Source organism: Dendrobates tinctorius, unplaced genomic scaffold (genome assembly GCF_039654945.1).
Source record: "Dendrobates tinctorius isolate UK_male_01 unplaced genomic scaffold, ASM3965494v1 ptg000023l, whole genome shotgun sequence".
Taxonomy (NCBI): Eukaryota; Metazoa; Chordata; class Amphibia; order Anura; family Dendrobatidae; genus Dendrobates; species Dendrobates tinctorius.
In genome coordinates, this window is record NW_027361691.1 from 10965989 (window position 1) to 10978519 (window position 12531).

General features: G+C 44.0%; 1 protein-coding gene across 8 annotated transcripts in view; it reads right to left on the reverse strand.

Moving 5' to 3' along the window:
• The window catches only part of GRM5 (glutamate metabotropic receptor 5), a 443426-nt gene that overhangs the window by 252186 nt on the left and 178709 nt on the right, over positions 1 to 12531 (reverse strand). For all 8 annotated transcript variants that reach the window (XM_073569256.1, XM_073569259.1, XM_073569257.1 and 5 more), the window contains exon 3: positions 11822 to 12071. In XM_073569256.1, coding sequence (XP_073425357.1) covers positions 11822 to 12071 — 250 coding nt within the window. The remainder of the gene's footprint in view (positions 1 to 11821; positions 12072 to 12531) is intronic.

Here is a 12531-nt window from a genome sequence, read left to right on the forward strand (position 1 = left end):
CCGTGCTGAATCCATTTCCAATGGATTTGTTTTCTCACACAGAGGTACGGAAGGAACTCAATTGTATCATGATAGGTACGGAGAATTACCTTCTACTTAAGAACATTCTGAAAGTGCAAAATCCAATCTGTTAAATCAACACAACTAACTGCACTAAAAAGCATTCCAAATACTTGGGTGTCGTTTGCGAAAAACTTTGGCGTTACTTTTGTCCTTTTCAAACACAGAGTTGGTTTTAACATTTTTTTTTAACTGCTTTTGAAAATTGTGGTTTAGCTGTACATTCCCGCCAGACGTGTGATCCGGTAGAGACACTGAAAGAAGTACTTTAAACAAGATGGCATGTGCCTGTATTCATGAATTTCCAAATAAAATGGATTGCCAATTTTCTTCACTACCACACTAAGAAATTGCTGCCAGCCACTAGTGAAAAGGCCGTTAGCCCACCCAACTGAATACCCACGCCCCTGGACCTATGCTTTTATGCAGCAGACCACAGTACTACAGCCAAGTGACACATTGCAACCATATCATATCCATTGATTTCTTGGAAAATTTTGGTATTTTTTTTAATATTGTGCATGTCCAGAGGAACTGACATCTTTAAGCTATGCAGCGTCCTTTAAAGGCAACCTGTCATGCCTCCAAATGCCAATAACCTGCAGACATAAGGTTAATCTGCAGGTTAATAACGTTTAATGTTGTCCAGCTTTACTGAAGGTAAAGGAAATCATCTTTCCTCCCGGGAGTCGTTGGCTTTCAGTCATAGAGGCGGGCCCACAGTGGCTTCAATCACCCTTCAGTACACAGTGAGAATGCCTTGGGACTTTGAACGACAGATGTGTTACAGAGCAACACGTCAAAGTGCCAGGGTGTGCTTACAGTCACCAGCTACAATGTTATGACTGACGACTGAAGCTAATCTGGACATACCTCTATGACTGAAAGCCGGAGGCTCCTGGGAGAAATAAAATGACTGAAAGCCGGCGGCTCCTGGGAGAAATAAAATCACTGAAAGCCGGCGGCTCATGGGAGGAATAAAATCACTGAAATCTGATGGCTGAAAAAAAGTTAATATCCTTCTGGTATCTGTATTTTGTGTAAGGCGGCCAGATAGCATTAATCTATAGAATAACCCTATATCTGCAGGTCAATAGTGATTGGAGGCCTGACAGGTTTCCTTTAAAACAATACTGTGCCTTCGTGGCGCTGACTATCAAACTTCATTGATGTAAGAGGGGCAATAAAATTTGCACCAAGTAAACCTGACACACTAAGGGCATAAAGAGGGATAAGGCACTGTCAGATATCACTGCTACTTTTACAAAGAAAGTTTCTAAAATATTTCCTGTAGGATCTAACTGTGGAATGTTGTACACTGGTCTTTTTTTCTTTTTCTTCAGATGTGGAGTTCTCCTTTAGGGAGTCTGTACACTGCTGGATGAACCCAAGACAAAATCACAGTATTCACTTAATGTGCTGAAAGGCAATCTGACTGCTTACTGCATAATCTAATCTGCTCTAATTAAATCAAGTTTTAGAGCGATTCTTCTGTTTGTTGATATTGCTAGGTAAAATGGAATTTAGATTGAATAATTACCCATGGGGCATCCCTCAGAATCCAGACGCAGCATAGAGATTCAACCCTGATCCAAACATCCTGGCTAAGAAATTGGAAAAATTCTAAATAAAGGGATTTTCCCTTCTCCTAAAATGATGGCATACAGCTAGGATATTTTAATATTTTACGATCGAAGGTGGGTTTGACCTCTGGGACCATACCGATTGTGATAATGAGCTCAAGATATCAAGTGGGCATAACCCAAATGCCCTGAACAGCTCTACCGGAGCCAAGCCTCAGTTATTTCTTGTACATAATTGCTCTTTTCAGAATGCTAAAAAAAAAAAATTCTGGTTACCTGCCGCTGAGACAAAATATAAAATAGCTGAAACACTGACATGAATGCAGAAATTGAGGGGATAACCCAACTTCTTCTCTGTTTGATGAGCTTTCGTCAATCAGTTTTTCCTTATAGATCTTATAATTACTAGAAGCAGAGATCAGATGATTTCCACAAAAAAAAAAACTGTGGTAGGTGCATAGTTTTCCTGCAGTGGCCACTGCAGGAGAAATGTGGTACTACATGGCACTTATTAAAATGAATAGAGAACCATGTAATACATAATTGCTCTGAATCCCATAGAGTAGGCACCACTCATTACAGTGGCTCTTCACTTTAGTTAACATCCCAAAGAAGTGATGTTTGCATGAGTTTTCTCCCATCCTCCAAAGGCATACTTCCTAAACCCAAAATTGCCATTTCCGTGTGTGGTTCTACCATAAATCCCAAGCAGAACGCTCGCTGTCTGTGTCTGGGGTTATATTTGACTCAGATATTTCCTTCACTCGCCACATTCGATCACTCTCCCGCTGTTAGGAACGGCGGAACGCACTAAATAAAAATGATAATAAAGTGCGTTTGCCGCTCGGGGTCCACCGTGCAGTAGGTGTTAAAATCGCTGCTGAGTAATGGCAGACGAACAATATGGCGATATAATGCGCACGGGTTGAACTTTACCCGAAGTGCGCAGAGCGGGCTCTGTTCACACACAGAGGCAACGCAACAAAAACATACAAAAAGGCTGACCCTGTTAGAGTCACAGGCCTCAGGTAAATGCACACACGGTATAAGGTCACAGGAGCAGGAACTAAGACAGAGGGGCTGCGTCCGTCTAGACCTACCATGTGTGCAGCGTCGCTACTGCGAACGCCAAGAAGGGCTGCAACTGCAGCGCGGCGCAGGACACTGCCGCTGGACGACACAGCTACAAAGCAGGCGCTATGTCGGACGCTAGCGCAGAGGTGCGGTGTGCACAGTGGCCTAACGCTTGCCACTGACTGGCGCTGACTGCTGAACTAATTCCCTAACCACATGCGTAATATCAGAGGGAAGGGGGTTCAAATGAGTCAGTCACCAGAATCATACATCCATCACCATTCACACATAGCAAGTATAGCCTATACTAGAGCATGGCAGAACGGCCATGCAGACTTTTTATAGCTGTGTGGGACCTTCCAGATCTCAGAGATGGACCAATGAGATCTGGAACAGGACCTGGGCACATGACTCCCGATCTCCAATGGGAGATCGTCTCATGAGCATGCCCAGTAGGAGCACAGAGGGACTTAGTCTCTGGAGCGGTCTGCTGCAAAGTAATCTCCTCTGCAGTAGAAAGACAGCAGGAGACCGCAGAATGTGAGGCTCTGGATTCCTAGAGAAGAGCAGACACAGAAACCTGACGCCTAACACCGGCTCATGTCATCTACACCTCAAAAACATTATTCACTCTCGTCTGGACTATTGCATCTCTCTACTAATCGGTCTCCCTCTTGTTAAACTCTCCCCTCTCCAATCCGTCCTGAATGCCGCACCCAGGATCATATTCTTTTCCAACTGCAACACCGATGCCTCCACTGTTATGAATGAGTCACCGAGGAGGAAAAAACAAAAAGCAAGCTAAGCCCAGAAAACCGGAGAGGTTGGTAACTAGCGGATTGCAGATCCCTGATCCTATCCACAACAACTAGCAGTAGCCGTGGAGCGTGCCTACGGTGGTCCTAGACGCCTCGTCACGGCCGGAGAACTAAATAAGCCTAAAGAAAGAAAGGGAAAATCTAAACTGCCCCAGAGCAGACCCCAAAGCAATAGACAGCCCCCAACATGTATTGTCGGTAAAACAAGATGAAAACACAGACACAGGTAGAAAGATAGGCTGAGCAAACGATGGGGCCCTCGCTAACTAGAAAGGACAAGAAAGAAAAGCTGCTGTCTGCAATCACGCAAAAAACCCTGCCAAGAAAAATGTCCAACACGTCTGATAGAAAAAGACCCTGAAGTCGCTAGACTTCAAATCACTATATCAGCACTCAGGTATATTCTGAAGACAGAGCAAAAGAGATCAACTGATCAGAGACAAAATAGGGATTGAGCCCAGTCCCAGCCAGGGCTGGCTGAACACAAAAACTAAGTAAACCAGACAAAAACTCATATGAACAATAGCAGAGAAAACTTAATTTTAGGAAGGCAGGAACCAAACTGGAAACCAGAAGCCACAGTCAGGAAAAATCACCAGCAAGAAACTAGGGAGTCGGCTGCCTTAAATCCAATCAGAAACTCCTGATGTCCAATCGCAGTCCTCTTCCTCAGGTGGCCGGCCTCTGCTATTTAGATCAGCTTCATTACCTCCCTTCACCAACAGAGGGAGTCCAGATAGAGAACTCACTACTCCTCTGTCAGCACAGCCAGCTCCATAACCCTCACGAGAAGCCAGAGGCAAACCCGAAAATGAGCTCACAACACTCCACCCTGCCTCAAACCAGTCATTGCATTGGTTACCCATCCGCTACAGAGTTCTATATAAACTTATCACCCTTACCCACAAAGTGCTCCACAGTTGTGCACCACCCTACATCTCCTCCCTCATCTCTGCCTACTACCCAACTCATGCCCTCCGTTCTGCTAATGAACAAAGACTAACATCCTCGATAATCCAAATCTCCCATTCCCATCTCCAAGACTTCTCACATGCTACGCCAATCCACTGGAATGCACTACCCAGGGCAATCTGATTAATTCCCAATACCCACAGTTTTAGGCGTGACTTAAAAATGCACTTCTTTAGACTGGCATATCACTAATGTAACTATCCCCATTTTGCTCTTCTAATATTTTTCTCAGAATCTGGTGCCTCGTTCACACATCCTCGATGCACATGATAGCCCTCTGTGTCGGTACTTGTCCACACACTGGCTGGTGAACGGTTCATGCAGCGTGATGTGAATCCCCTATTTATTTTACTGATAGCTGGGCTGTACAATACAAGCATGTTGTACCATTTACCTTTCGTTTCTCCTTTATTTCCTCATAGATTGTAAGCTTATGACCAGGAACCTCACTCCTCTTGGTATTTGTTAAGCTGAAATGTCTGAAATTGTATATTGTACACCGCCGTGTAAATGAATGGCTCTATATAAGTGAGTAAAAGAAATAAATCTGATCTCTTCATAGAGGAGGTCTTGCAGTTAGGCAAGAACCAGGGGACACAAGTCTCCAATGGTGAGTTCCGCATCTTACAATAGGGTGATCATTTAGACAGTCCCCTTTTAGGGACAACCATTTTAGCCATGTTGGAGCGCTATGCACATTTAGCTCCTTTCATATTTCGCCATTATTTACTTATCGGAGATTTTACAAAAGAGGATGTCAAAAATTACCACGTAGGATCCTCAATTACCAATGCACAGCACATTTATTAATGATGCTTAGAACGGAACAATGTATAAATATAGCCACCGCCTTGTCAGTGGAAGACACACCAGTTACTAAGAGCTTACCGTCTAATTAGACAGCAAGCAAAACTAATAAGACACTGAGCCATTCAGCCAATGGAGTGTGAATAATGTGCTTTGATATATAACATTTCCTAGTCAATCACATTCATTTACTGTGCTGAACTTTAACAAGAATTTTTCTCCACGTTTATCGTCGCGCATAGGAAAATGAAACGACATCTGACCGACTTCCCTGCATTACACAGCAAAGACATAGAAACAGCAGCTGTTCGCCAAGTAATACATTTACTATTCAGTTTTTCCCATTCTTTTACATAATTTGGAAGATCACAAAAATAATGAGTATTTGAGTTACTGCACAGGGGCGAAGTACTACAAGTGCATTCCTCCCTCTCTTTCATGCTTTCTTTGCTGTTCCTGATCCCCTGAGAAAGCCAACGCAAAACGCGCGTTGGGGCTGTTTGCGCATCATCACCTATGGCTGAAGATGGGTAAGAGTCTCTCTGTGTATGTTGGGATGGTGTCATTGTAAATTTAGTCTATAGCACATGTGTTAAATGAATTATTCCTATGCTATGTATTGATACTTTGCTCTCCCTACATTCCCTGAGACACATGACTATGAAGTATACATACGCACTATGCACTTTTTATAAATTGTACTTCATACTCCTCCAGTTAGAGATGTACATGCTTTTTTCTACCTGACCTCTGCTTTAAAAGACTTTGTAACTAATTTACTCATTATATATATATATATATATATACACTCACTGGCCACTTTATTAGGTACACCTGTCCAACTGTGTGTTAAGACTTAATTTCTAATCAGCCAATCACATGGCGGCAACTCAGTGCATTTAGGCATGTAGACATGGTCAAGACAATCTCCTGCAGTTCAAACCGAGCATCAGTATGGGGAAGAAAGGTGATTTGAGTGCCTTTGAACGTGGCATGATTGTTGGTGCCAGAAGGGCTGGTCTGAGTATTTCAGAAACTGCTGATCTACTGGGATTTTCACGCACAACCATCTCTAGGGTTTACAGAGAATGGTCCGAAAAAGAAAAAAAATCCAGTGAGCGGCAGTTCTGTGGCCGGAAATGCCTTGTTGATGCCAGAGGTCAGAGGAGAATGGGCAGACTGGTTCGAGCTGATAGAAAGGCAACAGTGACTCAAATTGCCACCCGTTACAACCAAGGTAGGCAGAAGAGCATCTCTGAACGCACAGTGCGTCGAACTTTGAGGCAGATGGGCTACAGCAGCAGAAGACCACACTGGGTACCACTCCTCTCAGCTAAGAACAGGAAACTGAGGCTACAATTTGCACAAGCTCATCGAAATTGGACAGTAGAAGATTGGAAAAACGTTGCCTGGTCTGATGGGTCTCGATTTCTGCTGCGACATTCGGATGGTAGGGTCAGAATTTGGCGTAAACAACATGAAAGCATGGATCCATCCTGCCTTGTATCAACGGTTCAGGCTGGTGGTGGTGGTGTCATGGTGTGGGGAATTTTTTCTTGGCACTCTTTGGGCCCCTTGGTACCAATTGAGCATCGTTGCAACGCCACAGCCTACCTGAGTATTGTTGCTGACCATGTCCATCCCTTTATGACCACAATGTACCCAACATCTGATGGCTACTTTCAGCAGGATAATGCGCCATGTCATAAAGCTCGAATCATCTCAGATTGGTTTCTTGAACATGACAATGAGTTCACTGTACTCAAATGGCCTCCTCAGTCACCAGATCTCAATCCAATAGAGCATCTTTGGGATGTGGTGGAACGGGAGATTCGCATCAGGGATGTGCAGCCGACAAATCTGCGCCAACTGTGTGATGCCATCATGTCAATATGGTCCAAAATCTCTGAGGAATGCTTCCAGCACCTTGTTGAATCTCTGCCACGAAGAATTGAGGCAGTTCTGAAGGCAAAAGGGGGTCCAACCCGTTACTAGCATGGTGTACCTAATAAAGTGGCCAGTGAGTGTATATGTTAGGGTGCCAAGGAAAAATGAACTTTGCAAATTGGTAAGTCTTACCCCTCAAATTTGTTCCTTTTGGCATAAGGATTCATCATGTAAAATATGTTGACATTAAATTTAGATTTACCACTTGCTCAAGGCATGTGAATTATTCCACGACTAGTTAAAAAAAAAAAAAAATCTAAAAGTTCAAATCACCCCCTTTTGCCCCATTGAAAATTAAAGGGTGAAAAAAATGTATACGCACATTTGGTATCGCCTCGTTCAGAAACGCCCGATCTATGAAAATATAAAATCAATTAATCTGATCGGTAAACGGCATAACATACCGTACATAACGCGGGATATGCATGACGATACATAATAAACCAACATTTAAAACTGCAATATGATGTGCCATTGAGCAACCAGTAAATGATAACTAATCTTAAAAAAAGAAAATGATAAAATATCTATGACCAAAAAGGAACAAAATTAGGAGGTAAGACCTTCAAAAACTTGCGACTTAATTTTTACCATGCATTTCCTTGGCATCCTAATATATATATATATGTGTGCCTGCCTACTCTAAGTTTAATAATTCTGATCTACAGTACTCTGCCTCCTTTATGACTCCATCATATAATGCCTCTAAATAAAACTAGAGATAGCGGATTAATCCATGGAAGATTGGATTGGAGTCTAATTCCATGATATTAGCTTGGTCACACGAATTTGAACATTTTTAGACTCGGTTTGTGGTTTGCAAAAAAAAACAAACAAAAAAAACTGCGGACTATTGTCATTTTGCATTGCCATGCAGGCCTTCCCATAATGTCCTGCAGCTATGACATGTAGCTGATTCTCATTGTACAATGGTGCTCAGGACCGCGGCCGGTAGAGATTAGCAGTTCACACCGGAGCACAGTTTGTATGGTATAGTCATGTCCCATATTCAGAGACACTGGGTGGGTCTCTCTTTCTGTAGAGTGTAAGCTCTTACGGTCAGTGGGATCCTCTCTCTCCTATACAGTGTAAGCTCTTATGGTCAGTGGGGTCCTCTCTCTCTCCTGTAGAGCGTAAGCTCTTATGGTCAGTAGGGTCGTCTCTCTCTCCTGTAGAGTGTAAGCTCTTATGGTCAGAGGGGTCCTCTCTCTCTCCTGTAGAGTGTAGGCTCTTATGGTCAGTAAGGTCCTCTCCTGTAGAGTGTAAGCTCTTATGGTCAGTGGGGTCCTCTCTCTCTCCTGTAGAGTGTAAGTTCTTATGGTCAGTAGGGTCCTCTCCTATAGAGTGTAAGCTCTTATGGTCAGTGGGGTCCTCTCTCTCTCCTGTAGAGTGTAAGTTCTTATGGTCAGTAGGGTCCTCTCCTGTAGAGTGTAAGCTCTTATGGTCAGAGGGGTCCTCTCTCTCTCCTGTAGAGTGTAGGCTCTTATGGTCAGTAGGGTCCTCTCCTGTAGAGTGTAAGCTCTTATGGTCAGTAGGGTCATCTCTCTCTCCTGTAGAGTGTAAGTTCTTATGGTCAGTAGGGTCCTCTCCTATAGAGTGGAAGCTCTTATGGTCAGTAGGGTCCTCTCCTGTAGAGCGTAAGCTCTTATGGTCAGTAGGGTCGTCTCTCTCTCCTGTAGAGTGTAAGCTCTTATGGTCAGAGGGGTCCTCTCTCTCTCCTGTAGAGTGTAGGCTCTTATGGTCAGTAAGGTCCTCTCCTGTAGAGTGTAAGCTCTTATGGTCAGTGGGGTCCTCTCTCTCTCCTGTAGAGTGTACGTTCTTATGGTCAGTAGGGTCCTCTCCTATAGAGTGTAAGCTCTTATGGTCAGTGGGGTCCTCTCTCTCTCCTGTAGAGTGTAAGTTCTTATGGTCAGTAGGGTCCTCTCCTGTAGAGTGTAAGCTCTTATGGTCAGAGGGGTCCTCTCTCTCTCCTGTAGAGTGTAGGATCTTATGGTCAGTAGGGTCCTCTCCTGTAGAGTGTAAGCTCTTATGGTCAGTAGGGTCCTCTCTCTCTCCTGTAGAGTGTAAGTTCTTATGGTCAGTAGGGTCCTCTCCTATAGAGTGTAAGCTCTTATGGTCAGTAGGGTCCTCTCCTGTAGAGTGTAAGCTCTTATGGTCAAAGGGGTCCTCTCTCTCTCCTGTAGAGTGTACGTTCTTATGGTCAGAGGGGTCCTCTCTCTCCTGTAGAGTGTAAGCTCTTATGGTCAACGGGGCTCTCTCTTTCTCTCTCCTGTAGAGTGTAAGCTCTTATGGTCAGCGGGGTCCTCTCTCTCCTGTAGAGTGTAATCTCTTATGGTCAGCGGGGTCCTCTCTCTCCTGTAGAGTGTAAGCTCTTATGGTCAGTGGGGTCCTCTCTCTCCTGTAGAGTGTAAGCTCTTATGGTCAGTGGGGTCTTCTCTCTCCTGTAGAGTGTAAGCTCTTATGGTCAGTGGGGTCCTATCTTTCCTGTAGAGTGTAAGCTCTTATGGTCAGTGGAGTCCTCTCTATCTTTCCTGTAGAGTGCAAGTTCTTACGGACAGCGGGGTCTGCTCTCTCTCTCCTCTAGAGTGTAAGCTCTTATGGTCAGTGGGGTCCTCTCTCCTGTAGAGTGTAAGCTCTTATGATCAGTGGGGTCCTCTCTCTCTCCTGTAGAGTGTAAGCTCTTATGGTCAGTGGGGTCCTCTCTCTCTCCTGTAGAGTGTAAGCTCTTATGATCAGTGGGGTCCTCTCTATCTTTCCTGTAGAGTGTAAGTTCTTACGGACTGCAGGGTCCGCTCTCTCCTGTAGAGTGTAAGCTCTTATGGTCAGCGGAGTGTAATACAGTGCAATGCACTCTGCTGGTCAATCTAAGGCCAGCAGATGACACTGGCATGCAAGTCACTGGCGGTACATGGCAGTGACGCCATGCACTGTCCATCGCTTGCACACCAAATTCAGCTGTCTGCTTCTGCGCCAGCCATAAAAGAGGACGCTGCGCATCGTGAAAGCAAGGGAAGGTGAGCAGAATCAACATTTTATAAAATTTGGAGAAGAATCGCAGAACAGAGGCATTATTACTGGAAGAAGGATAGGGCACATTATACCAGGATGGGGGACATATATTACTGGAAGGAGCCCAAAATAGGGGACACTATATCGGGATGGGTGATGTAAATTACTGGAAGGGGACCAGGATAGGGGACATTATACCAGGATGGGGGAGATATATTATGGAAGGTGGTCCAGGATGGGATACATAATAGCAGGAAGGGACCAGGATGGAGAAATTATACCAGGATGGGGGACATTATACTAGGAAAAGGCCCAGGATGGGTGATATTTTACCTGGAAGGGGCCAGGATGGGTGATATTATTACAGGAAGGGGCCAGGATTGCTATTATGTCTGCCATCTTAAGAACCTCAGCTCTGCTTCAGAACAGTATTTTTGAACTACTGCAGCTGTTCCAGCTACTGCTACTGTATTTGTGCATAATTACAATGATTCAGCTTGAAAATAAAACTTAATCTTCATACGTGCATATGCAGTCAAGTCAAGCTACTGTATCTGATGATATCTCTTTGTGTGAGTACTGGTACATAGAGATGGCCTAGAAATGTTGTCTCAAGTACCCTACACTCGTAGCCTAGATATGGAGCCAGAATAGGCTGAGATCGGGGCCATTATTACAGGATCATGAACAGGCATGTCTTCACAGGATCTTGAAGGCTACAATGGCCCACACATCTGACAAACAAGCAGGTGGAGGCCCAGGTCCAAATTTTGCACCAGGGCCCATCGGTCTTTAGTTCTGCCAATGGTTCTTCCTCTCCTTCTTTCTCCTGTAGAGTGTGAACTCCAACGGTCACCGGAGTTTATTTATTTTACTCACATATAGCGCCATTATTTCCACAATGCTTTACAGACATTGTCGGCACTGTCCTTATTGGGCCTCAAAATCTAATTTCCTAATCAGTATGTCTTTGGAGTGAAGGAGGTAAACAGAGAACCTGGAGGAAACCCACAGAAACATGGGAAGAACATACAAACTCCCTGCAGATAATGTCCTTGAACCAACCAAGGACCCAACGCTGCAAAGCAACAGTGCTAACCACTGAGCCACTGTGCTGCCCTCTATCTCCTCACTCTCCTTGAGAGTTAGCTCTTATGGTCAGTGGGTTTCTCTCTCTCTCCCATCAACCACTTGTACAGTATATTCTGAGGTACTATACACTATAGAAACCATGCTGCTACTATGGGGCCCATAGAAAGAGGTGACTGAATCCCATCCACTGAGTGGAAAGAGCTCATGTAGCTTTCTCCTCCCCAGAGGATCTGCATGGTGGCAAACATAGGGCTGAGGAATTGACTGAAGGGCCATAAAAATGATGGGGGACCCATTTTGATCTTTATTATGGGCCCCCCCCCTCTCACCTATAAACAGCACCTCACACTGTAATGAGGCAGCATAATACATTCTACATCTGAATACAAATTCTGATAACAGATGACGTTCCGAAACATTACGAGATCCATAAAACCAATTGCTAGAACTGTAACCTACCTGCCCAGAAGAAGGAACTCCCCGATTATACCCTGACGCCTCATAGCCATTAAAAGTCCTCTGACGGTCATTCCTTCACAAAAGCAGACCACGACTCTGGCCTTGGGAAGATGACTCCGCAATTTTTTCAATAATTTATCAAAGTTCTGTTCTCCAGCGTTACTGTAAATCTTGTATGAGTGAGCGATGCAGACCCCGTCCTTGCCGGACATGTCCTTAAAAGCTTCCATGCCTCTTTCTCCATAGTTACCTGGACAAATGAGAAAAGAGGTAATTATCGGATCTCTATCCCACAATTTCTTTTAAAATATCAATAGAGTATTGAATACCGACCCGTTTCTTTTTTTTTATCTGCCTGTAATGATAATGAGATGACGGCGAAGAAGAAGTGAACTCCACAGAACAAGTGTAAAGTCTATCAGGAGGCTCAGTGGCCAGAACAAGGCAATATTTCAGGAAAACTTAATGACATATAAATATATATACGGTATGTAAAAAAATATGTGTAACATAAAGGACAGACTTTTACAATGGGTCATTTTCTATTAAATATTTTATTAAGCAATATCGGCCCCAGACCCCCCAATTTGCGTATTTACCAGCCCATTGAACATAACAGAAGAATCAATTTGCGCATGAACCTCGCAGCGATCATATGATCACATTGATAACTAATTTGCATTTTTTTTTATGTTTTACTACTTTTGCAC